This window comes from Penicillium vulpinum, assembly GCF_028829585.1.
Source record: "Penicillium vulpinum strain IBT 29486 chromosome Unknown utg000004l_segment0_segment0, whole genome shotgun sequence".
NCBI classification, from domain to species: domain Eukaryota; kingdom Fungi; phylum Ascomycota; class Eurotiomycetes; order Eurotiales; family Aspergillaceae; genus Penicillium; species Penicillium vulpinum.
This window is the reverse complement of record NW_026643244.1, coordinates 6584305-6609098: the sequence shown is the minus strand read 5'-3', so window position 1 is coordinate 6609098 and position 24794 is coordinate 6584305. Positions and strand designations below refer to the sequence as shown.

Sequence of the window (24794 nt, the reverse complement as noted above, 5' to 3'; positions counted from 1 at the left end):
TTGTGTACAAATAATAGACATGAAACCGCGGAACCCTCATATCAGATAAGCAATATACATATCCATGTCCCGACGCCAAATTCCTGGACCTCAGGATGCTCAGATGGATGATTATGGGAGTTGTCAACCAAATCGGGTTGAGTTCAAGCCTCAATTCCCACGATGGGATTTAAAACGCCTTTCAGATCCAGATGGGGGACCCAAATATCCACCAATGACACAAGAGTGGGTTGATCATCGCCATATACCGGGACCCAGTCCAAATTGATATATGCAGTTTTCGTAAGTATTGAGCAAAAGAGGCTCGGGCTTCGTGGCGGAGTATCGAGTGAAGTCAAACAATCAGTTGTCCGATTCGGTGACCTCGTAGAGCGATAAGACAGACACAAGAGCCAAAATGGATTGTGCCCCTTGGCTGGGCACAGTCGAGTTCGTTGCATACGGTGCACACAGCCAGGAAGATTGGAGGAGTTGAAGATATTGAGCCGAGTCCAAGCGAAGGGCTGTACATTAGTGCGACTAATAGCCGCTAAGATAGTTGTAAAGATCATTTAGCGAGGTGCGCTCCAATCCTGCATCTTGACATTCATGCCTGTAGGTGAATTCTCAGGAATGGGCTGCTGAAGAACATTAGATCGAACAATAGACGGCGACGGTTGTGGAGGGCCCGTGCCGGATCGTCGTCTCCTCTCTCTTTCCAGCGCACCGGGCAGCTCTGTATTATTCGACCGGTTGGGGAACTTGTGGTTGATTCCGCTGAGCCAGTTACCATCCTCCTCTTCGCCCAACCAATAGCTGTGGCCGATGCCGACCATGATGCGACCCAGCTTGCCTTGCCAGCCCTGGCCGTCGGGGGTATAGGGGGAGAAAGGCTCTCGATCGATATCAGCAACGCTGGCGACTGAAACGTTGCGGCTGTGGGTCGGGAGTTGGGTGTGTCGGGGGACCGCAACCCAGAGACGGAGGGCCTGGCGTGCGAAAGCGAGCATCACCAGGACAAAGTAGACGCGGATCGCCCACAGAACGCAAATGAAGATGATACTCGGAAGACTCTCAGGTTGGAGGACGGCATTGCTGAGATCTTCGGCGGCGCGCGGAGGATGAGCGACAAAGTTGTTGCCGTCTTTTGTGTTCTGGATTTCGACGTAGGCCGCATCGTACTTGGGGCTGGTAAAGCCAGCGGTCTGGGCGATCGTGTCGCCCCCTGGACCTGCGGCTTTGCCACTGTCGTAATGTTGTGATACTACCAAGAACCAAGTCACACCGAAAGCGGCGGTGTATGCGGCGTTAATCAGACTATCGAACACATAGAGGTAGGTGAGGGCGAGACATTGGAGAGGTGACTGTTTGCGAATGTGTGGGAAGAGAAGTGCGGCGAGTGCAAGGGCGACGAGGGACCAAATGTACATCGAGAGTTGTACGGGGGATAGGTGGTAACCGGTCAAGAGGGCCAGCAGGCCATAGAGGCCACTGATTTTATTCAATAGCAGTGAAAGGGTGATCAAGGAAGCACCAGTCTCTAAGCTCATCACATAGAGAAAGGACTTTGAAGTCACGAGATTTAGTTAGCTCCAGCAATGGATAAGATTCGATCCCAACTCACCTCTGGCCGCGGAATGCGGAGAAAACGGGAAGCGAACCCCATGAGTGTGTTTTAAGGCCTTTGGCCAGGAATGTGCGTTACCGAGATGGAAATAGCGATGGAAATGTGGTTGCGTATATATACAGTCAAAGCAAGGGAAGAGGAAAAAGGCTGGGTGTATGGCACCGCAGATTGTCCAGGGGCGCTATTTCCCGGGCGATCCGCCCGCAGATCAATTTCCTGATTCCTTCTCGGATTGCATTACTTTTGAACTTCACTTATTCCAATTTAATGAAGTCATATATTTGAGTATATATTGTTCTTCTTAAATCTATAGATTGTATCTGGTCTGATCAATAAATGTCCATGTGGCTTTGAAGATCATGTACAATAAAAAAAAATACATTTTCATGCCCGGGTGGCGTGCCCCCCTTGCTTTACCGATCTTTTTTATGAATTTATGAAAAAATGGATGCCTGACCCCTATTGTTAATACCTTATATTTAAGGCAAATATAAGGCATAAATATTCCTAATTGGGTAACGAACTATAAGTCGGCTATATGCTGTCTACTACTAACCTATTTGAACTGTTTATACATATATTGAGTGAGCAATTTTGATTGAGAGGCTATAACTTGACTGGATGCATGTCTACGTAATATACCAAGGCCCTTCTTGTACTTTCAAATCGGGTTCATGGGCTATTTGTATACCTCGGGAAATAACTAGCTCGGAAGAGGGGAAGTCAATGGCCGATGTGCCATACCCGTTCTTGCCCCGCATATATATATATATTGGAAGTCGAAACGTGGAGTTAGTAGCCATATCATTTATTCTATCATATAACTTATCTCTTGATAATCTACGCAATGACTATCTCATCGAGCAAAGAAACCAGAACTGATCGATTGGTCAAATGGGCCGCCAACCTGAAGTATAATGATATTCCTGATGATGTGGTTCAACGTACCAAAGATTTCTTCCTCGATACACTGGGCTGTGCTATAGCCGGTCGTAGCCACCCTGCTGTTTCTGCAATGGTGCGCTTTGCAGCTCAAATGGGCCCATCTAGTGGGAAGAGCGAACTGATTGATGGCTCCCAAACCCTTACTACTAGTCCAGCATTTGCTAGTCTGATCAATGCTGCTGCATCCCATGTGGTTGAGCAGGATGATCTGCACAATCGAAGCATCATGCATCCAGTGAGTCTTGCGTGTGTTCTCATTGTGCTCGTTGCGAGACCCACTATCAATGCATCTTATGTCGATCAACACAATGCTTATTTGATCATAGGCGACTGTGATTTTTCCAGCTGCTCTTGCAGTGTCCCAAGATATTGGGGCGAGTGGAGAAGATTTTATCACTGCCTGTGTGGTTGGTTACGAAGTCGGTTGCCGCGTTGGAGAGTATCTGGGAAAGAGCCACTATGAGGTAAATTTTGCTTTTCCATGAATATCACATCGCCGTGTTAGCAAATCTAGGCACAGCACCCAGTTTTCAAAAACTAACTTGTACTATAGAAATTCCATACCACTGCGACAGGCGGAGTCGTTGGAGTTGCAGCAGCTGTATCCCACCTTCTGAAGCTTGATGCAAACCAGACATTATCAGCAGTCGGAACAGCAGGAACTCAAGCCGCTGGATTATGGCAATTCTTGATGGATGCAACCCACTCCAAACAAGTGCACACAGCAAAAGCCTGTTTTGACGGTATTTTCGCTGCCTATTCTGCTCGTGACGGCCTTCTAGGCCCACGGGATATCTTGGAAGGACCACGTGCAATGGGAGCTGCCCTAGTACCCGGCGAAACAAACCCTGAGGCAATTGACCAGAATTTGGGTATGGATTTTGCCGTTATTCGTTCGAGCTTCAAATGGCACGCATCTTGTCGACACACGCATCCTAGCGTGGATGCACTGTTGAACCTAATAGCTAAGAACAAGGTTACTTTTGACGATATTGACTCTGTCCTTGTTCCCACATACCAGGCTGCTATTAACGTACTTAGCCTAAGCGGGAATGGCGACACGGTTCACCAGAGCAAGTTTTCAATGGGCTTTGTACTAGCCATCGCGGCGAAGAAAGGACAAGCCATGATAACCGACTTTACTGAAGCTGATCTGAAGGATGCCTCTCTGCGTGAATTCCAGAATCGAGTGAAGATGGAATACAATGCGGAGATTGATTCTCAGTTCCCAGAGAGATGGCAAGGGACTGTAATTGTTACATGCAAGTCTGGGAAGACTTTCACGGAATCAGTCACATTTGCAAAAGGAGACCCGGAACTTCCCTTGACAAGGTATGCTTTTCATACTCCTAGATGATGATACAATTATGTTCTGACATGCATCACTAGGTCTGAAATCGAGGCCAAAATTCACGCGCTCGCCAAATATGGCGGAATCACAGATACGAACAAGGTCAACTCCTTGATCAACAGAGCGTGGAATCTAGAGCATGAGACGGATGTGAAGGGATTTGTTTTCTAAGACATGCCTCTCAAGTTATCAAATGTGTAAAAAACAATGTCGTGAACATATTGGAAACTCGTCGATAGATACTTGTGACCAATGAAGCAGATTATAGAATACAAAACAGCACTTTAGTAAATGGGTATGATAGTAGTATTGAGTTCATATTTCATTGGCGCCGGCAATGCGGTGCGTTACCCAGAAGGGAAATGCCATATTATACAGCTTCATCAATTAAAGCATACCAGGCGTATCAGACAAGTTAGCCATGCTGCTAGCAATCAGAAGACCTCCCAGGGAAGTCAAGCGAAGTAACTTCAACTGCCACAAAAAAAAACATATGATGCTGGTTAAACGGAAATCAAAACACCTTGTCTCCTCCCAAGAGCTCAGAAAATAAACTGGACACGACCGCATTCGGCACTGAAATATCTAGACATGCGCTATCGACGAGGGGAACAAGCAAAGAAAGAAGAAACATGTACATCTTCGAAAATTGTAGGATATCATGGACAGCCTCGATTTTCATCATCGAGATAGGGCACTTGGGGACGGGGGAATCTTAACAGGCACAGCCATCGTTGCTGGTCGTCTCCTTGGGATTGATGTTGACGTCAATCACTGGGAGAGAAGTCATAGTCAGTATGATGTGTCAGTGGATAGAACATGAGAATGGACATACTTGTGCTTTCGCCTTGCTTGGCCTCGCCTTCCATTCCAGGAAGAGCCTGAGCGATTCTCCGGAAAAGCTGCTTAACATTATGTCCGACCTTTGCGCTAGTCTCGATAAACATCAAGCCGTTCTTCTTTGCCTCTTCCTCGCCCTGTGCAGTGGTAACTTCCCGCTTATCGTTCAAATCGGTCTTGTTGCCCACGAGCACAATAATCACATCGTTCCCACGCTCTCCACGCACATCGTCAATCCATTTTCGTGTGTTTTGGAACGATTTGGCATTTGAAATATCGTAGACCACCACAGCAACGCTCGAGTCTCGGATGTAGGAAGGAATCAGGGAACGGAAGCGCTCCTGGCCGGCAGTATCCCAAAGCTGAAGACGGACCGTCCGATCTTCAAGGTACATAGTCTAGATGCAATGGTTAGCCCAAAATTTTGCAAATAGACAGCTTCTTAGGGCAATCCCTATTGAATTGGAATCCTTGTGCGGGGTATGAGGTGGCGTACCTTGGACAAAAAGTCGATGCCAATAGTTGCTTGGTATGTGTTGTCGAACGAGTCATACATGAACCGAGTGATCAATGATGTTTTGCCGACTGCAGTAATGTTAGATATCTTGTGCTGGCCCCTCTGATTGATCAGAGCGCATGTAGTAAATGCATGGGGTGATGAGACACTTACCGCTCTGCTCGCCTAGGAATACCAGCCTACATATCTCCATTAGCAATGTAATCCTAATTCCATACTATCATTCCAAGTCTTACTTAAACTTCTTCAAGGGGTTCGAATACGACCCAACCCCGGAGGCAGATGCCATAGTCACGGAGATGTTGACACGGCTGAAAGTCAGGGGTAATCAAGCGCGCCAAATGAGGTCAGGGATTCACAACTGAGTGAAAGTCACAAGAACAAGGCTAATGAGAATACAGAAGATTAAGACAAGTTTCTCCCCTTGAAAGAACTGTAAAAACAGGGGAAAACAGGTGGCCCAATACGTCCGGGGAAGCGCAACGCGTGGTCACCGCCCGAACGGACCAGTTAATCCGCTCCGGCCACCGAGTAGCCCATCGCCCGCTTCCATCCAGAGCTTCAGCTACCTTATCGGCTGCGTATTCTACGTCTGCGATCATCCTGACCTTTTCATTTATTCGTCATCAGGCTTATAGAGGTCACTATGGGTTACCTCTATCCAGCCGGTGTCTCCACCACCGCTCTCATTGTAGTGGGATTGTGTACGTTTCAATGGATCCGAGATGCGATCTGGCAGCTAATGAGAGGGTCCGGATTCTAGATATGCTCTTCCATGGAGAGGGAGAAGCGTTCAATGTACGGAATTCCGCTAAAAATCAAGTGATTTGCTCAAAAGTTCTAATCTGACACGTAATAGGTCGGCCGGTTCCTTGAGGAAGTTTCTCCTTATGCCTGGGCAAATATCGGAATCGCTTCGTGTATCGGCTTCTCAGTTGTTGGCGCAGCATGGTAAGTCAATTTCTGTTGACATGATTCGGTATCGCGATATTGACCGCATAATTTCCTAGGGGTATCTTCCTTACCGGCTCATCGATTGTTGGCGGTGGTGTCCGAGCACCCCGTATTCGCACCAAGAACTTGATCTCCATTATTTTCTGTGAAGTCGTCGCTATCTATGGTGTCATCATGGCCATTGTCTTCTCCTCAAAGCTCAGCCCGGTAGCCGAAGGCGCAATCCACACCTCCAGCAACTACTACACTGGATACGCAGTCTTCTGGGGCGGAATCACAGTCGGCGTCTGCAATCTTATTTGCGGTATCTCCGTTGGTATTAACGGAAGTGGTGCTGCCCTGGCCGATGCCGCCGACCCCAGCCTGTAGGTGACCCTCGTGGTATTGTTGATCTGATATTTAGGTTTGTTACTTACATTGTTTTCTTTTTAGATTCGTCAAGATTCTTGTCGTCGAGATTTTCAGCTCTGTCCTGGGTCTTTTCGGTTTGATTGTCGGCCTTCTCGTGGCCCAAAAGGCAGCGGTATTGGAGGCGGCCTGAAATTAAGCCTTCCTTTGAGAGAGAAGAGCTTCAAATTTGGGCGGCAAACAGATATCAGGGACTCGAAACATATGTCCCAGGCGACCCGCTTCGCCTCTTTATTCTCGTTTTCATAGTTCATGTTCATGTTTCGATATACACCGCATTGGGGCGTCTGGGGTCGACCACGTAGAGCCATTTTGGTTTTGCTGAATTGCATCAATGATCGGGGGATCATATGTATGAAATTTGAGGCCGCATGAGCTAGTTCTAGCTTGTTACACTAGGGATCTGAACGAATATTTGTAGAAATCGCTATCACATGAAACCACTTTCACCTATATTTTACATGTGGGCTCAACGTAAAGACCTACATTCTGCTATTTATTCAGTTCATCGAATTGCGCCTACTATTGAAAATTGACTAAATGCCAATATATACGGAGCACTAGTTCCAAATCTCATTGGATTGAATTGATTGGGGTTACACTGAAACCTGGTTTTCGAGCTGCGCCTACAAGGACCTCGGGATAATTCGTATCAACTGAATATGAACAAGAGCCTAGCATTTTGAAAATGATTATGATTGGCACATAAGAAACGCAGCATTGGCACTAGTTTCACCAATTGTACTAAATACATTAACCACGCCAATTTACGTCTGGGTTTGGCGATAGTCGGTTTGTTTTTCCCTCTTCAACAGAACTTCCTTCCCCCGCCAAACATCCACTTCCCCAGATTTATGCACAACGCACATCATGGAGGCCAAACTGAAAGCCGCAATCCTGATTGTGTCAGATACTGCTTCGAAAGACCCCGCTTCTGACAAGGTAGTTGATGCACTTACGCCTATTCTGGCCGCAGAGGGGAAGTGGGAACCCCCGCATTCAGGATCGTCCCGGACGACGTGTTCCAGATCCAACAGTCGATATACGAATGGGCAGATAGTCCTAATTGGTACAACCTCATCCTCCTTAGTGGGGGAACAGGATTTGCCGTCAAGGATAACACCCCCGAAGTTTGTGATTCCAATCTTGGCCGTTGATTTATGCTCATGACATCACTAGGCCGTGTCCCCTCTAATTCAACGCCATGCGCCAGGACTAGTGTGAGTTGGATACCCTGGGCACAGACGCTAGTGGTCTTGGAAACTAACCAAGACTTCAAGGCACGGCATGATTGCTGCCTCCTTGAAAGTAACCCCCTGTGAGCATGACATAAGGGGCGCTGTTGGCGCTGCCATGGCGTCCCTCATTGACTATATTTACTTTAGCTAATCCCCCGTGCAGTTGCTATGATGGCCAGACCAGTTGCTGGTGTCCGTAACAAAACTTTGATTATTACCTTACCCGGTTCACCCAAAGGAGCCATGGAGAACCTCGACGCTGTTGTTAAACTTCTTCCACACGCCTGTCTGCAGTCTGCCGGGGCCAATTCACGAGACCTTCATGCTGGAGGTGTGAAGAAGCTGGAATCGGAGGCTGGTGTTGGTGACCATCAACATCATCACCACCATAATCACCATCACCATGGTCATGACCATGGACATGGCCACAAGGCCCCAAAGGCGCATACCTCGCCGTCGGAGAGACCACAGTCCAACGACCCTAGTGCAGGCCCTAACCGGCGCTACCGAACCTCACCCTACCCGATGCTGTCTGTAGATGAAGCACTTCGGCGGATCAACGAGCACACCCCTGAACCAGAAGTCGTTGAGGTCCCAGTGACCACGGCCTTGATTGGCTCAGTGATTGCCGAAGATGTCTACGCCGCAGAGGCTGTGCCAGCATATCGGGCTAGTATCGTTGATGGCTACGCTGTCATTGCACCAGAATCTAGTGCCGCTGGCCAATCCACAAAGGGAATCTTCCCCGTAGCATCCATTACCCATGCCAATGTCGGCGGGAATTTAGAGCCATTGCAACCAGGGACCATCGCTAGAATTACCACTGGCGCCCCTCTCCCCCCAAACGCGAATGCTGTAGTCATGGTCGAGGATACAACCTTGGACTCGTGCACACCCGACGGCAAGGAAGAAGCGACAGTCGAAATCCTCGCCGAAGATATCGAGCCTGGCGAGAATGTGCGCGAGCCTGGCAGCGATGTCATGCTAGGCGCTAAGATCGTCGCCCGCGGGGACCTAATATCTCCTGTCGGCGGAGAGATTGGCTTACTGGCCTCAACCGGCACAAGGACTGTCAAAGTATTCCGGAAACCACGCGTAGGCGTTTTGAGCACTGGCGACGAGCTCGTCGAGCACAGTGACCCGCGACCTCTCACAGGCGGCCAAATCCGCGACTCCAACCGCCCCTCTCTTCTCTCATGCCTGAACTCATGGGGTTTCGAAACCGTCGACCTCGGCATCGCTCGCGACACACCTGCCAGCGAGCTCGAGCATGCTCTCCGTGACTCCCTCCGTGGCGTAGGCCGAGCCTCTGCCAGCGTCGACGTGATAATCACAACTGGCGGTGTCTCAATGGGCGAGCTAGACCTTCTCAAGCCCACAATCGAGCGCTCCCTCGGCGGCACCATCCACTTCGGCCGCGTTTCCATGAAACCAGGCAAACCAACCACCTTCGCAACTGTGCCTTTCAAACCAACCGGCGACGCCACATCCTCTCAACAGGAGCGCCAATCAAAACTCATCTTCTCGCTTCCCGGAAACCCAGCCTCTGCCCTCGTCACTCTCAACCTATTCGTCCTCCCCTCGCTGCACAAGCTCACCGGCCTGGGCCACAGCTCACAGGCACTCAGCTCTAAGCCTTGGCTTGCACCGCAACTTGGTCTCCCGCGCGTCGCTGTCGTCCTGACGCATCACTTCCCGCTTGATCCCATGCGCACGGAGTATCATCGTGCTGTGGTTACGGCATCGCGCTCGGATGGTCGGTTGTACGCAACAAGCACGGGAGTGGAGGGTGCCGGGCAACGGTCTTCGAAGGTCGGCAGTTTGGCCAAAGCGAATGCCTTGGTGGTGCTGCGGGCTGGACGGGGTGTTGGTATCAAGGGTGAGATTGTGGAGGCTTTGTTGATGGGCGATGTTCATGGCTCGGACACTCGGGTCATTTGCTAGAGATGTGATACGATATACGATTTATGTCTAGACGGAGATTGAATCTCCTGAAAACTGCCTTTGTTTTGGTTTCTTATCTGTCTGTCCCTGAGATTTGTATATTTCTTGCCTTCTCGTCTTGTCTTCACATTTTTTTTGGATGCTTTTTCTTTTTAACAGACAACAAGAACTGTACGTTTCCATATTTGACAAGAATACAAATTCATTGTGGGGTTTACATGGAACGAGCATTATAATTTTGTATGTGGTTCTATCTCTTCCTACGTAGAGAAGATAATGAACATCAAAGCTATGGTAAAGTACAGAGATAGCCCGAAAGTTGAATTACCCCTTTGAATACCTCCATCCCTTCTTCTTCTCAGCCCGAAATGCAAGCAGCGTCCCGTCTCTCCCCTGCTTTCTCGCAATCTCCACAACTACGAACCGCACGAAATCACCCAATGTCCAGTAACTGCTATGTGCACTCAACATATTGAGGTACTGGATATTCAATGGGCCACCACCACCCGAGAGATAATAATCAATTTGGCCGTTGTCGTTGAGCAGAAGCATACGTTTTTCAGCGATCTCTTCGCGAGTGAAGTCGTGGGTTTCGAGCTCGACATTGGACGGGAGCTTAGAGATTGTCGCGGGGCGGGTAGAGGCTGTAGAGGGCAATAATGTTGACTGGGTTGAGCTCCAGCGGAAGACACTTCCGAATGATTGCCAGAAGGTAGAGGTGGAGCTGGGGATAGAACCCATTTTGAGGGAGTTAGAGAGGTCTGAGTCTACTGTTGCATTAACTCGGTACGCGATTGCTAGAAAGGGTTGTTAGTACAAGAGGCAAAGAGGATGTGAAAACCGGTTGGGAAGGTTATGCAATCCACTTACGGTCAGTTGTGTGCATGATATTGTAGAGATTGTCTACTGCCAGACAGCCATATCTACCCGCTTCACCGGCAATGCCTCTAAGTAAGTCATCACCTTCGCCGCCTGGTTTATCTCTGCCTTTTCGGGGGAGAAGGCTAGCTGCGAGAATGTTAGATATAAGGTGGAATGATGTAAGTTTCAAGACGTACCCTTATTGAGAAGCAGAAAGAAGCCGACTGGGCTTCCACAGAGGAAGAGATGCCTAGTATCAAACTCGAAAATGTCACTGTGTAAAGCTGTATTGGAAAAGTCAAACCGAGGAACATGTGTTGGTTGCTGGCTGAGAATGTCTACGGCCATCACGCTTCCGAGCGAATGAGCAATGAGATGCACGTGGCCATGGTCTTGGAACCCTGCATTGTTTTTACACCAGAGGCGATACACACGGTTCGCTTCTCTGATCACTGCCTTGACCATCTTCGGCTTGTGGTGTGATAGATAGTAAGGGATATCAAGCATCACGTCGCTGATCAGGGATCGTATAGCAGGAAGGGTTTGGGGTGTTATATCTGCAAGAGAAAAATTGTTGCTAGCTGGATCTTCGATGGCCGCTTCAACATCGGGTTCATCCAATGACAAGTTGATGCGCCAATTCACTGGAAGAACCATGATTCCCCCATGATCCTGGCGCACATGCGGCCAGACAGGTTCATTATTAAGTTCCATGTTCACCTCTCGCCGAAACGCATTGATGGCATGGGTGAAATGGAAGCTTTCCATCCTCTCCGATAACTTTTGCCCGATGCCGTGGATAACGAGAACTAGGTCTGTTGGAGGCGGTCGCGATTCTTCCATCTTGCATGCATAGCATATTTGCTCACCTCGCGTAGAAGGACTTTTCAACTGGGTCTTGCGGATGTAATGGCGCACATCGATAGGATTGGCCTTTGATGGGTGCAGTTGTTCCCATAATTTTCGACTAAAACCACGAATCACAGGTATGCCTATGTGGCGGCCTTTCCTTATTGCACTAAGTGGTCGTCGTCCCCTCGACACTGAGGGAAGTAAGCTGGGCCGAAGTACTTGGGCATTTATGGCATCGACGTAGATAGCACTAGATGTGAGGTATGACTTGATACTCTCCGATTGAACAGAGGTGCCGCCAGCAGCTCGATTCTTGTCGAATCTCAATGGATCCTCTGCTTCATCCGGAGCTGAATGTGCAGTTGTAGGCTGACTGTCTTGTTTTGTCCACAGCGGGTGAACAATTTTCAACTCAGCATCTGCCCCGTTTTCCACGCAACTATTCAGTTCATCTTGCCAAGTGTCGCTCCATGGTTTTAAGTAAACGTAGCCTTCCTCCAATTTGTTCGCAAGTTCAGTTTCAACGGGCAACATGGTATTCTTGTAGAACCAAGTAGCTCGGACCACAGTTGATATGTCCTGAAGAGGTCTCCAGTAGATAGGTTTCATCTATAAAAATCGTTACTATAATAAGTAATAGTCAAGTAGAAAAGTTTTACTCACCTTGAGATTCGGTAATTCGACCAGATGAAGCCGTGAGACACCGACTGGAATCTTTAACTGTGTGTTTGGCTCCTCTGTCACTTCCCTCTGCGAGTCCTGGGTCAATTGATCCAGGCTCACAGTCGTTCTGAGACCCGAATGTTTCGCGGAATTTCGAGCAGCAGTACTGGTTCGGAGCTCCGCCTGCCATCCGCCTCCTTCTTTTGACGAAGATGACTCAAATGAGTGACCAAGCGGCGTCTGAGGCTGAGATTCCGGCGCCCGTATAAAAGGAGAGCCACTCATACTCGCACCATGAGAATGATCAGCTCGTAGACTTCCAATCTCCTCGTCGCCTTCACCCACGTTCCCGGCACCCAATGGAGGGCTGCTTCTTCGTTTGGCTGCACTGGACTCATTGATCGAAGACGAGCGCGCTCTCTTCCGGTCGATCGCAATTGCTCTCGGAGTATCATGTTTAAACCCATCAGCCATTGGGGAGCTCCCGCGATTTTCCTTGCCGAGTTCACGGGTTCGTATTTCAGCACTACCGGTAGCAACGGTAAGGTGACTTTTGTGGCTGCGAGAGGGCAGGCCGTCCGGGAACGACGGAGGGTTGCTCAGAGTGCTTTCTCTACTGCCAACCAAGGAGGGATTCTCTTGGTTGGCTGCCTTTGGGAGTTCGACATTTGAAACTGATTCATGACCAGGCACAGCTATCCCAGGAAGCCCTGCGGATGTAGTTGGTCTGGATCTAGGTTCCCTATTAAATTTAGTTTTTCTTGCTTCACGTAGATCACACCAAGCTTCCTCTAAGGCGATGCTATCCCTGGCTGAGAATGGTGTAGGAGGAAGTCTCTCATTCCCGGTCGCCTGGCTTGCAGGCGGAGGCAGGGGAGCCAGTGGATCATCGATCGGCAATGATGAGATATAGAAGAACTGTGACCGGATCTCTGGTGGTGATGGGAGCGAATGAAATTTGGCGAGGTCCTGCTCTTCATCCACAAGTAGGCAACTCGGACCGTAGGTGTGGATCGGGCCCGCCATTCGGATATTTGTACGGAGCTGAGCCCCTGCGTTTGAGCTATTGATCTCCACCCCTGATATGGAGGGCTAAATGTGGGTTGTATCGACGGTCATTGGGGGCTGAACTATGTCCACCACTGTCAGGAACACCCGCAGGTTATGATGATTTACAGGTTGAACTTCACAAAGGTAGAGCGGTGACTGCATGACACCCGTGATCCTACGCCGATGACGTTGCCCCACGTGTTTTTATGTCTACAACTTAACATTTTATTTTGCCATGTTTGTGTTACCTCTATATGTATATATATGTGTGTGTTAATCTAAAAAATTAATCTAAAATCTAGATTAAAATTAGTTCACGATTGGTAAAATGCCAAGATATCAACATATATCGCCTGAAATCTCAGGCAACACCCTAGCTTGATGGTTGCCCATGGACGCATTAGATTTAAGATAAATGCCCGTGATGGTAGCTTTGAGTATACTCTCGCATTGCCCTATATCAATTGATCATTATGATGATGGCAAATGATGGACTTATGATCATGGCTCTTGACTTGAGAAATGCGAGCGTATACTCCAGGGCTGATCTAGGAAATATATCAATTTCGGGTGTATTTCAATGCACATGTGTTAATATTATTGAATTAGAAGTTCAAGACCGAGTACGGGGTATACAAAGTACAAGGAACTAAAAATTAATGGTATTTATGTAGTCCAATCAATTCAGCCTCCAATATCAAACATAGTACTCCATATGAAACTTCATTGCCCAGGTGTTTCATAAGACTCCCGACATCTCCGGCTTTTCCACCAACCTTAACACGGGTGGCGCCCGGGCGTGGAAGCCTCCAGGGCACTTTGTCGGGCATGAGTTTTTACCCCTATGGTCCCACCTAGCCCACCGCCAATACCGCTTTCTTAAAACACGTGTCTATGAATAGACCCTAAAACAGTACGCGATGCTGCTTTTTCGGCGAGCAAAGGGTCGTTTCTTCTTTCCTAGACCTCCAAAGCATATGCCATATCATCAGAAGTAATTAGAGTATATGGAATGTTTTTAAGGAGATTATATTCTATAAATTGATTTGACAGTATGGTTGGCCAGGTCATCAGTATACCTCTCTATCGAGAAGGACAACTTAATCTCAGATATATAGATGACTGCGAAATAGTAATTCAGTGCTGGCACTGAAAAGAAGAAATAAACATTGAATTGCAGTGTGCCCAACTTGACAAGCAGACTGATCTCTGAGCAAATGAGCGAAGAGTATGGTAGTTTTGTGGGAATGCAGTTATAAACTGGGCTGGGTTTTTCATGGGATATTAGGTCTATAATTTCAGCCCTTGCTTGTGTCTGTTAATGTTGCTGTGCCGGGAGACCAAAAAGTACGCCAAAAACAGATATATATATATATATATATATACTATATATTTTCTCATGATAGTTGTATATATATCTTTGCCTTTGTTTGGTCATTACTTTAATCCGCAGTAACAAATCATAGATGATATACTGTATCATAAATATATAAATATATGCATATCCTGTTTATCCACGAGATTGATTCAATATGAAAATACATTATTGCAGTCAATATCCTACTCATGGCTAGTCGATCTACTAGGGAAAGTAAAGGATTTATTTCGGATGAGTTGGATTCGGATTACGCTCGACTAAATTAGTTGATCCACTCACCACTAGTAAAACACGAGGATAAAAATAAAACAGAAGAGCAAAAGCGAAAACGAGAAAAAAGCAGAAAACAAAACTAACAAAGTGCAAAACTGATAACGGCCATGTCCTAGAACAGAACAACCGAGACAGAACAGCAAAAAACGAAAAAAAAAAAACGGAAGCGAGGCGAGAATTGTTGCAAAGAAAAATCAAACACAGGTCAAATTCAAGTGAATGGAATCGAAGTTAAGAGCCAGAGCTTGCAGAGTTCTGAGTGTTTCGGTACTGCTGCATCACCTGGGCCTTCATCAGCTCTCCATGAACATGCGCATTGAGCGCCATGATGAGCTCAAGGTGGCACTCATCAGCCTTCAAAATCTCCAGGACATCCACGATATCGTGGATGTGCCTCTTGACAACAGAATCGGGGGCAACGAAGGTCCGGATGCTCATGTTCTTGCAGATCTTCTTCCAGTTGCCCAGGATGATGTTTGGGGAAAGGCCGTTGCTTGCTTGGCCGAAGCTGAGGTGGTCGATGTTTGCGCTGATGAGCTCGCACTGGGTGGTTTGGTCGAAACGGAACTCAGGGACTCCAGGCATGCACTGCTTCTCCCAATTTTTCTTCAACTTGTTGAGAGAATTGGTAGTGAGATGACCGTTGTAATACTCCTTCATCAGGAATTCATTGGCTGCATGGGTGATCATGTTCTCAACCTCGGCATACATTAGCGATTGCACATTGGTGCTCAGATTGATGGGTGCAGTGTTCTCGGTGACGATGCTGGGCTTGGGCACGTTGATCAAAGCTCGATTATGATCCCAAACCTGTCAAAATAATTGTTAGTCATTGTAACATCTTGTATAAACCGAGTAATGAAGTACTTACCATTCCCTTGATGCTGCCAAGTGTTGAATGTCCCTTCTGAATGGCACCCTTCAAGAATTTGAATTTCTTGTCGCGTGGTCCCTCATTGTTGTCAAGGTATCCTTTCTTACCAAAGAGGGTCTTGGTGAATCGCTTGCGCTTGGTTCCACGGGAATCTTCGGAGCCCTCAGAACTGGAGCCATCAGGGCTTCGGCTGGTACGACCCGGAGTTGCGTTTCTGGAGAAGTTTCTGGCATTTGTCTCATTGTTGACGAAGGAAGCTGCGCGGCTATGTCTACCGTTGGTAGACTCAGATGACATTTGAACAGCTGGATGATGCTGGGAAACGTCGCGGATGGGAATATTCATAGTGAAAGTAGAGTTCTGTGTGATACTGTTCAATTGCTCTGAGGCTGACTGCTCGACATTGTCCACGTGGTTTGGTCTCAACCATCTTGGATAACTGGTAGAAGATGACATGTATCTGGGACGGAAAGTAAGCGTCGTAAGCCGGGGATCGTGGGGGATACTCTCAGTGGGAGAAATTCCAACGCGAAGCGCATCGACATAGGAATGTCCAGAACTATCGCTGGGAGGATGCTCGAAACAAGGAGCTTGAACAGGAGATGAAGGTGAATCGAGTAGAGGCGGATCAGGCATAGTGTGGTCCCAAACAAACGCATGCCCGAGGGGTACGGTAATTCCGGTGTCACCCTCATCATCGTGATTGGAAGAATCCCAATCGTGACCTGCTTGGAGAGGAGAGAAATGAGGCGAAGAAAGGATAGGTGAACCATACTCAGAAGATGCAGTAGTTTGAACATCAAACTCGTTGCTGTTTTTCGAATCCCAAGTGGGACCTGTCTCGAGAGGGACGAAAAGGGGAGATGAAGGCACCACAGGTGACTCTTGCAGACGCGCACTAGAAGCAGTAGTTTCAGGATCAAACTCATCCTCAGACCACCAGCAACATCCTTTTGGACAATGGGATGGAGCAGGAGATGGGGACGGAGACCACCACGAAGGAGTCCACGCAGGAATTGCAGCTGTAGATTCGCGAATGTTTCCAGGGCTCGCATATGCAGGACTCTCCGGACGAGGAATAACAAAGTCAGGAGCCTGGTAATAAGGCTCAAGGACCTGGTCGGCATAGCGAATACCCGTAGAGTAAGCAGAAGGAGGACTTTCTGCTTTGTGGTCTTCATTTGCAAGCCGGCAATTTTCCTTTTCCTGTTTGATCAATGCAAGCAGTTCCTGCATGGTGTGGCCCACACGTTTGGAGCATGCGTTTTCTTGGTCGATTTCTGTCATTGGAATGGTTGGCTCATCAAATTCTTGCTTGATTTCAGGCTCTGGAGTAGCGCTGCGAGCTACTGCAACCTGGGGATCCAGAGAAAATTCGTGGCGAATGGGGGAAGCTTCGTACCACGAAGTTGGAGTATGACCGTAATGGTTGGCGTAGGAGGCCTGCGAATTGTAGTCGATTTGTGGAACGTATGCAATGGGTGGCAGGGTTTCCTCGAGTTCTCTGGGTTGAATAGATGGAGTTTCATCATCGTAGCCTGACAGCTTGCATTCCTCAAGAAGCAAACGCGGGTTCATCTTTTCCGAGTGCACAGGGCCATTGACAACTGCCTTCTGGCTAACTTCAGTAACAGGCTTAGAGGCTCCTTGTTGAGAGGATGGGGTTTCATCTTGGTGGCCTTGCATATCGGATTTGTCAAGTACGTAATAAATGCTCATCTTGTTGATATTGTCCCCAGAATCTTGGGAAAGCTTGTTCTGGCCAACTGTGGTGGCAGGCTGAGGGACTTCTTCCTGAGGAATGGGTGGCAATGGCTTGGTAGATCTGTTTATCAGATTAGATTTATGCTCAGCAAGTTTAGGGAAGGATAGCCCGTACACATCATTCTTGTTCACAGCATTTCCATTGCGATGAGCTGTACCTCGTGCTGCAATGCCACGAAGACCTTCAGCCATGCTTGGGCCCCGGTCTGCCATGGTACGTTGATTCTTGTTGGCACCCCGCTTTGCGGTGTGAGGAACAACATGTGGGTGCTGTTGAAGCCATTGCTGACGTTCATCTTCATAGAAGACTACCGACTCATCATCCCGATCAATGACACTGGGAGCTTCCCAGTGATGGGCAGGTGGAGATTGAGACATTGTTGCGTCTACAGTTTCAATTGTAGAAAGGCAAACGCAGAAGTATGAGAAGCAGAATTATGAAAAGCAGAAGTCTGAAAAGCAGAAGTACGAGAAGCAGAAGTATGAAAAGCAGAAGTATGAAAAGCAGAAGTATGAAAGATATCAAGAAGTATAGGAAGAAGGAAGGAAAAAGATTGGACGAAAAGGATATTTATGCAGCACTCATGGGAACTTAGAATTACAATGTGTCTCGTTGCAATAGCCATTGAATTATTATTCATGTCCGAATAAAGCATAGTAAAAATATCGAGGTCATTGTTGAGGTTGAAAAGCTAATGCTGAGACCGCATGATCTGCAACAATAGGACTAGTTCAATAATGGGGCTAGCAATGTCTTAGAAACAATAGAAAAAAATAAGGTGAAAACAAAGAGAATAGAAATCAATAATATTGGGACAAAGAAAATACATGGCAACAAAGAATGAATGAACAAACGGAGAAAAGAATAATTTTATATTTCCCATTAAGGAAATTGGTGATTGACCAATCAAATGCCCCCTCTCCACATGATCATTGTGTTATAAGTTAACCTTAAAAAGACGACATGGTGCGACAGCACATGCTTCATAATGCAAATAGTATGTACGAGGTTTGAGAGGGCTCTGTAGGCTATGTACATAGATAAATACATATATTACAATATCACAAATTCTTGATACCTAGGCACCCATCACACCATTGAGAAACCACAAAGCAAAAACATATCATTGCCGATACCCTGTGATCTCCCAACTACTTGTCATCACCCACCTCACAGTAGGGACATTACAAAATCTTGCGAAACGTCGTTGCTCACCTTATGTGCATATGTACCTATTCAATACAATTTCTCCAAGGGTGTTAAGATTAATTTAATTATTCAGTAACAATTATTGTGCCTAGCTCACAAATATATATTGTATGTTTAGTCCTGATATGTTGTCTCCATTTAAGCATGTGATTAATGGTATAGTTCGGAGCGGTGCAGCATTTACCCGAACAAAACTCTATTGTTTTTGTTGCCTCAGGTGTCAATATTTCCATATGCACTGTGGAAGAATCATTCATCATGGTTATACTAATACTAGATCAAGGCTGAACTATTGGGAAATCTAGCAGCTATCAACTAGGAAATTATTTTTTACAGACTATTCATACCCTATTCATACGACTGCGCTGGTGACACCATCATAGAATTGGAGTCGAACCCTTTTGAGTGTTGTTGCTATGGCCATGTAGCAATGTTTACAAGGTTGTTTTTTTTTAGTAGAACCAATTCATTTGCCATGAATGAGATCGAGAAAACATTTCAGAGTATATGCCAGACCTCGTGGGTTTTCTCACCTAGAACATGGCATGGAATCTCGGGTTTTCTGCGCTGTAAGTACCAGGTTAAACTACCATGACGGCGCGGAACCTGAACCGGTGAATAATGCGGCATAATTTCAGTAATCTCGGTATAACGGAACGAGGGGTGGAGCTAGTCATGGAGTAGATCGGGCAATTTTCCCCGGGAGCTATACATAGTACGGAGTATGGACATTGTAGGCACATAGGAAGCCCAGGAATGTCCAGAGATATAGATACCGGGCGGAATTACCGAGGTGGAGTCACGTGCCCATCACTCCGCTTACCGAATTCTTTTCCGGGTGGAGCAAAGGACAAAGCAACAATCCAGTCACACCTGCCAACAGGTCGGGATCCACGACGGTATTATGGGCATTGTGCAAAGCCAGTCTTGTCTCCACACGGTGCTTCTTGCCTCGATTCTGACAAATCTTCCACAACTCCGTTTCTCGTGAACCTGATTGGCTACCCCAGCCCTTGAACGGGTGCTCCCCACAATTCCGCCGACTCTGAATGCCGTGGATGTGCTCCGTTGCTTCAGTTGAATACCCAACCCGTCTGCTTACCCCTAGTTCCGGGCAGTATATAGAGACAGCCATGGCCCTCATTCATTTCCCTTTCGTTATAGTGCAGGGTGACAATCTGATTTACTCTGTTTTTCTTTTAAATCATTTACACAATTCTTCACTCTAATCAAATCTCCATTCGCCATACATTTCATATCTACCTCAACATTAATCCGTGTGTTTGCTTTTGGTCGCCAGCATGGTACAGCAAGAGCATTATGACATCGTCATTGTGGGCGCCGGCCCCGTCGGTCTACTCTTGTCCCTGTGTATGTCACGATGGGGTTACAAGGTGAAGCACATCGACAACCGCCCAGTGCCGACCGCTACTGGTCGCGCCGACGGTATCCAGCCGCGATCTACCGAGATCCTACGCAACCTTGGTTTGAAGCGCTCGATTATGGCTTATGAGCCTGCCAAGGTGTACGACGTTGCCTTCTGGGATCCCAAGGCTGACGGCTCTGGCATCGGCCGCACCGGCAGCTGGCCTAGTTGCCCCCGTTTCATTGACACCCGCTACCCTTTCACCACACTGGTTCACCAGGGCAAGATTGAGCGCGTATTCTTGGATGAAATCAACAAGGCTGGCACAACAGTCGAGCGGCCATGGACCATCGTTGGCTTCAAGAACGATGGCGCCAACGCTGATTACCCCGTTGAGGTCAACCTGAAGAGCCTGAATACCAACGTCATCGAGAATGTACGCGCCAAGTACTTGTTCAGTGGCGAGGGTGCCCGTAGCTTCGTCCGTGAGCAGCTCGATATCAAGATCCACCACAAGGATCCTATTGCCTATGTTTGGGGTGTCATGGACGGTGTCGTGCGCACCAACTTCCCTGACATTGAGGTAAACATGCCTGAAAAGAACCAATCTCACGTATTTCTCTAACCACTTGATACATAGACAAAATGTACCATCCACTCGGATGCTGGCTCAATCATGGTCATTCCTCGCGAGGACAACATGGTCCGCCTCTATGTCCAGATCGCCTCCTCCACAGATGCAGACTGGAACCCCCGAAAGTCTGCCACCGTCGAGGAGGTCCAGCAGACCGCGAAGAACATTCTGAAACCATACTGGATTGAGTGGGACCGTGTTGAGTGGTACTCTGTCTACCCCATTGGACAAGGTATTGCTGAAAAATACACCCTTGACGAGCGAGTCTTCATGGGCGGCGATGCTTGCCACACTCACAGCGTCAGTACTACCCGTTGAGTTCCCCGTCATTCTGAAAATATCGCTGACACCTCTAAAGCCCAAGGCCGGTCAGGGAATGAACACTGCTTTCCATGACGCCCTTAACATGGCCTGGAAGATTCACGTGGTCGAGAGTGGTTTAGCCAGCCGTTCTATTCTCAGTACCTACGAGAGCGAGCGCAAGGACATCGCTGAGACTTTGTTAAACTTCGATGCCAAGTACGCAGCTCTGTTCTCCAAGCGCCGCCCATCTGCTGGTGAGGTTGGTTCTGCCAGCCACACCACATTGGGTGCTGATGGGGAGGAGGACGAATTTGTCAAGACCTTCAAGTCATCTTGCGAGTTCACCAGTGGATACGGAGTAGCCTACCAGCCCAACATTTTCACCTGGGACGCGAGCCACCCTGCCAAGTCCGCTCTGTTCCAGATTCCCGGCGTTCATCTGACTCCAGGTCGAGCTTTCACCCCGACCACTGTCACCCGTCTTGCAGATTCCAATTTTGTCGAACTTGAGCAGGAAGTACCCGCTAATGGTGCATTCCGCATCTTCATCTTTGCTGGCAACCAGTCCAAGACCAAGAAGGCCATTGCCGACCTTGCTGCCAATCTAGAGAAGGAGCGCTCATTCCTTTCGGTGTACCGCCGGTCTGACATTACCGATGTATCATTCTTCGAGCACCACAACCCTCACTCTAAGCTGTTCACCCTATCTGTGATCTACGCAGGCTCCAAGAACACCATCGATGTGGACTCCATTCCCCAGGTCCTGCGTGACTACCACCACCACCTCTATGCAGATGATATCCCTGATGTGCGTGTTCCTCAGGCTCAATTTGCGGCCCACGAGAAGCTAGGCTTTGATACTGAGAAGGGTGGTGTTGTCGTGACCCGCCCCGACAGCCATGTGGCTTGCACCGTGCAGCTGGTCGAGGGAAGTGGCACTGTTGACGCCCTCAACGAGTTCTTCAATTCGTTCTCGACAAAGCCGCTAGGCCAGGATTCTCAACAAAGCCGTCTGTGAGAATGTTGACATATTTATGAGTCTGTATTTTACCCTCGAGATGTATATAGCAGCGATAGCTTGAGCATGACCGGCGTTTATTTTAAATTTCCATATGAACAAATTTCATTTCAAGTACCCAAGTTCCTCTTCACAGTTTTATGGTATTTCATAGTCTTGATAAGCTCAATGTTGTAGGGTGGTCACATGCCAAGCCTCGATCTACGTTAAGTATTTTCCATCTCCACCCCGCATCACCTGCAGAGAGGATCTTAACTTCCGCTATCATACCATATCAAGATCACCCACTTGACCTTAAAAGCCCAAAAGATGCTCACTCTTTCGGTCGAAGCTCAGTTGGAGGGGTAAGTGCTCCTAGTCTAGGTGTTCGATTATTGAGCCTTTGACGCTGCCAGAATCTCCCCGCACTGCACTCCAATCCCAGGAACGCCGCGCAGGCAAATCCTTTCGACCATCTTTATCAAAGAATCAACCAGCTGATGTGATAATATAGCGTTACTGCCCTTCAGCCCACTGATACTGAAGAAAATCCCTATTTCTACACTTTCCGAGTGCAATGCACCTCCTGCCACGAGACGCACCCCAACTGGGTCAGCTTCAACCGTTACGTACGTGGATTACTTACTGCTCCCTATTTCATAATGATTGAATATATTATTAACTATATTGATGTATAGGAGGTCCACGAAATCCCCGGTAGCCGCGGCGAGGCTAATTTTGTGTGGAAGTGCCGACTATGCACGGTAAGCAACCTATTTTTTTTTTTCAATCTGAGAGACAGAAAGAGCTTCACTGCTTCTGCGAGTTGCTTTCATTTTGGTTTCACTCTACTTTGTTGGCATCAATCATTTGGGTCTCTGCGATCTTTCCATGATTACACAACTAACAGCAACATAGAAAACCCACACTGCTTCCATCATTAGTGGACCCAAGCCTTATGAGGCCCAGGAAAAGCGCAACACCCAGAAGATCATCGAAATTGACTGTCGTGGCCTCGAGTTCATCGAGTTTAAGCCTGATGTGAGCAAATCCCAAATTCTTTCCAGATTTCCCTAGATAACTTTATGCTGATGAGGATAATCTAGGGTGAATGGGAAGCTAAAGCTATTGAGTCCACCACCACCTTCTCCGCCATTGATCTTACGGAGGGCGAGTGGTATGACTACGACGAGAAGAAGGGCGAGGAAGTCAGCATCAAGGAAATCACCTGGACTGTTGGCCGTTAAGCGAAGATCTACTTGGGGATGATGATTTTCAGGCATCTAAATCTATGAAATCCTGATGAACTTTGATTACATTTTTCCATTGTATTATTACTGTTGTCTATTGATGAGCTTAACCTTGGAAGCTGTGATGGGAATGGGGGCATGGGGCATGCTGAAAATGGGAGATATATCAATGATGCGAAAATGAGCCATTAAACGATTTTTGTTCCTTTATCGTAGCTCTATGGAGTTAATGCAGAGTATTTACTCACAGCAGCAAAATTCATCATATCAATCCAAACAACTCTTTACCGACCACCCACTATAAAGGACCTCGATAGCGGTGAAGAAATACAGGACGCTGATTGGCTCTCGACCACCGCCTTATTCAGCTCACATTTTCGCGATCTCGCCGACTCCGATGCCAACGCAATTACCAACACGCCTAGCACGATCAACCAACGGAGTAATAGATCCTGCTTGAGCTTTTACTGTCATCATATCCTCAAATTTTACTCCACACCAACCCACCCGGAACCTCTTCTCCAGTCACAATGAGTGTCCGTCTTTGCCCCCTCAAGCTTAGCCCGCTATGAAGCTCGAGATCCCGCTCATCAGCACCTGAACCCACGCGCTATCTCCAGAAGACCAATTGCTAACTCATGTATATACAGTTCCAACCGCTTAACCCCCGTCCCTTCCTCCAGGCCCGGTATGCGACTCGCTCCCAACCCACCCTGGACCCCATCAAGCAGGCTAAAGCAGCATATCTATCTCTCATGATATCCGCACATATGCATCGTTGCTGTTAACATGATTTGCTAACCTATCTATGTCTGCAGCGTTGGCACCGAAGTCCTGATCCGCCTGAAGTGGGGCCAGACCGAATACAAGGGCACTCTCGAGAGCATCGATTCATACATGAACGTCCTGCTGCGCGACACGCAAGAGTTCATCGACGGAAAGCCAACTGGTGCCTTGGGTCTTGTTCTAATCAGGTATGTGATGCGCGCTTCAACCGGCTCGGCTTCGGGCTGGATATTGTGATTCTGGTTTAGCTAACTCTCTTTCTCCCCCCGCACAGATGCAACAACATCCTCTATATGGGCTCAGCCGATGCAATCGAGATGGTGGACATGGAATACAAATAATATGTAGCATACCCTGGAACGGGGATGCGATGTAGTGCGGTATATGAGGGGGGGGTGAGATGAGGGCTGTTCTTATGTGTCTGGGAATCAGGTCTGCTTCGGTGTTGCGGCTTTTGAGCAGTGTATTTGGCGCAGTGAGATTCCTGTTCCATTGAATGGATAGGTTACTTGTTTTGTGGCATACTCGGTTGCCCTCTGCGCCCGCCAGGCACCCGGAGACACGATTGATGAGCTCAGCTCTGCATAGATGGACACGGAAGATCGATGTACCGAGTCTACCAGGTTTGTTGGGGCTCGGGTGTGTGTTCTACTCGCAATTTCAATTTATCACGAGGCGTTTGTTTGTTAATGGCTTTTCAAAGTGGGGTTTGTGCATGGCCTCTGACCAA

The 24794-nt window shown here is 47.8% G+C and overlaps 11 protein-coding genes across 11 annotated transcripts; 6 read left to right on the top strand and 5 right to left on the bottom strand.

Moving 5' to 3' along the window:
* Positions 1 to 551: 551 nt before the first annotated feature.
* On the bottom strand, positions 552 to 1645 carry N7479_011016 (inositol phosphorylceramide synthase regulatory subunit KEI1; the record flags this gene model as incomplete). The annotated part of the gene is made up of 2 exons (XM_057258707.1): positions 552 to 1544; positions 1604 to 1645. The coding sequence occupies 2 exons, from the start codon at positions 1643 to 1645 to the stop codon at positions 552 to 554; spliced, it is 1035 nt and encodes a 344-aa protein (XP_057106165.1).
* Positions 1646 to 2453: 808 nt separating this feature from the next.
* N7479_011015 (MmgE/PrpD family protein) lies at positions 2454 to 4073 on the top strand (the record flags this gene model as incomplete). Its single annotated transcript, XM_057258706.1, has 4 exons — positions 2454 to 2786; positions 2878 to 3015; positions 3105 to 3883; positions 3941 to 4073. 4 exons carry the CDS (start codon positions 2454 to 2456, stop codon positions 4071 to 4073), a joined length of 1383 nt encoding a protein of 460 aa, XP_057106164.1.
* A 517-nt stretch (positions 4074 to 4590) lies between these two features.
* On the bottom strand, positions 4591 to 5564 carry N7479_011014 (Rab family GTPase YPT6). Its single transcript, XM_057258705.1, has 5 exons — positions 5496 to 5564; positions 5413 to 5438; positions 5239 to 5327; positions 4738 to 5140; positions 4591 to 4676 (listed from the first exon to the last, which is right to left on the bottom strand). The coding sequence occupies exons 1-5, from the start codon at positions 5546 to 5548 to the stop codon at positions 4618 to 4620; spliced, it is 630 nt and encodes a 209-aa protein (XP_057106163.1). The 5' UTR covers positions 5549 to 5564; the 3' UTR covers positions 4591 to 4617.
* A 341-nt stretch (positions 5565 to 5905) lies between these two features.
* N7479_011013 (H(+)-transporting V0 sector ATPase subunit c'') lies at positions 5906 to 6758 on the top strand (the record flags this gene model as incomplete). Its single annotated transcript, XM_057258704.1, has 5 exons — positions 5906 to 5963; positions 6023 to 6057; positions 6119 to 6210; positions 6270 to 6578; positions 6646 to 6758. The coding sequence occupies 5 exons, from the start codon at positions 5906 to 5908 to the stop codon at positions 6752 to 6754; spliced, it is 603 nt and encodes a 200-aa protein (XP_057106162.1). The 3' UTR covers positions 6755 to 6758.
* Positions 6759 to 7491: 733 nt separating this feature from the next.
* Positions 7492 to 9803, top strand: N7479_011012 (bifunctional molybdopterin adenylyltransferase MobB/molybdopterin molybdotransferase MoeA family protein; the record flags this gene model as incomplete). The annotated part of the gene is made up of 5 exons (XM_057258703.1): positions 7492 to 7526; positions 7598 to 7751; positions 7801 to 7841; positions 7902 to 7939; positions 8023 to 9803. 5 exons carry the CDS (start codon positions 7492 to 7494, stop codon positions 9801 to 9803), a joined length of 2049 nt encoding a protein of 682 aa, XP_057106161.1.
* Positions 9804 to 10127: 324 nt separating this feature from the next.
* Positions 10128 to 13205, bottom strand: N7479_011011 (DDHD family phospholipase; the record flags this gene model as incomplete). The annotated part of the gene is made up of 4 exons (XM_057258702.1): positions 10128 to 10600; positions 10674 to 10811; positions 10862 to 12125; positions 12180 to 13205. 4 exons carry the CDS (start codon positions 13203 to 13205, stop codon positions 10128 to 10130), a joined length of 2901 nt encoding a protein of 966 aa, XP_057106160.1.
* A 1906-nt stretch (positions 13206 to 15111) lies between these two features.
* On the bottom strand, positions 15112 to 17896 carry N7479_011010 (uncharacterized protein; the record flags this gene model as incomplete). Its single annotated transcript, XM_057258701.1, has 3 exons — positions 15112 to 15690; positions 15752 to 17579; positions 17634 to 17896. 3 exons carry the CDS (start codon positions 17894 to 17896, stop codon positions 15112 to 15114), a joined length of 2670 nt encoding a protein of 889 aa, XP_057106159.1.
* A 1631-nt stretch (positions 17897 to 19527) lies between these two features.
* N7479_011009 (uncharacterized protein) lies at positions 19528 to 19863 on the bottom strand (the record flags this gene model as incomplete). The annotated part of the gene is made up of 1 exon (XM_057258700.1): positions 19528 to 19863. One exon carries the CDS (start codon positions 19861 to 19863, stop codon positions 19528 to 19530), a length of 336 nt encoding a protein of 111 aa, XP_057106158.1.
* A 166-nt stretch (positions 19864 to 20029) lies between these two features.
* N7479_011008 (putative FAD monooxygenase) lies at positions 20030 to 22049 on the top strand (the record flags this gene model as incomplete). Its single annotated transcript, XM_057258699.1, has 3 exons — positions 20030 to 20677; positions 20735 to 21028; positions 21087 to 22049. The coding sequence occupies 3 exons, from the start codon at positions 20030 to 20032 to the stop codon at positions 22047 to 22049; spliced, it is 1905 nt and encodes a 634-aa protein (XP_057106157.1).
* Positions 22050 to 22358: 309 nt separating this feature from the next.
* N7479_011007 (CXXC motif containing zinc binding protein) lies at positions 22359 to 23275 on the top strand (the record flags this gene model as incomplete). The annotated part of the gene is made up of 5 exons (XM_057258698.1): positions 22359 to 22393; positions 22543 to 22657; positions 22727 to 22792; positions 22947 to 23069; positions 23135 to 23275. 5 exons carry the CDS (start codon positions 22359 to 22361, stop codon positions 23273 to 23275), a joined length of 480 nt encoding a protein of 159 aa, XP_057106156.1.
* A 533-nt stretch (positions 23276 to 23808) lies between these two features.
* Positions 23809 to 24405, top strand: N7479_011006 (small nuclear ribonucleoprotein F; the record flags this gene model as incomplete). The annotated part of the gene is made up of 4 exons (XM_057258697.1): positions 23809 to 23814; positions 23929 to 23966; positions 24097 to 24252; positions 24339 to 24405. 4 exons carry the CDS (start codon positions 23809 to 23811, stop codon positions 24403 to 24405), a joined length of 267 nt encoding a protein of 88 aa, XP_057106155.1.
* Positions 24406 to 24794: the final 389 nt, after the last annotated feature.

Coding starts and splice junctions, on each gene's coding strand:
- N7479_011014 (XM_057258705.1), bottom strand. CDS start 5,548: ATGGCATCTGCCTCCGGGGTTGGGTCGTATTCGAACCCCTTGAAGAAG. Junction 5,328..5,412: donor ATTCCTAGGCGAGCAGAGCG/GTAAGTGTCTCA, acceptor ACATTACTGCAG/TCGGCAAAACATCATTGATC. Junction 5,141..5,238: donor GCATCGACTTTTTGTCCAAG/GTACGCCACCTC, acceptor CATTGCATCTAG/ACTATGTACCTTGAAGATCG.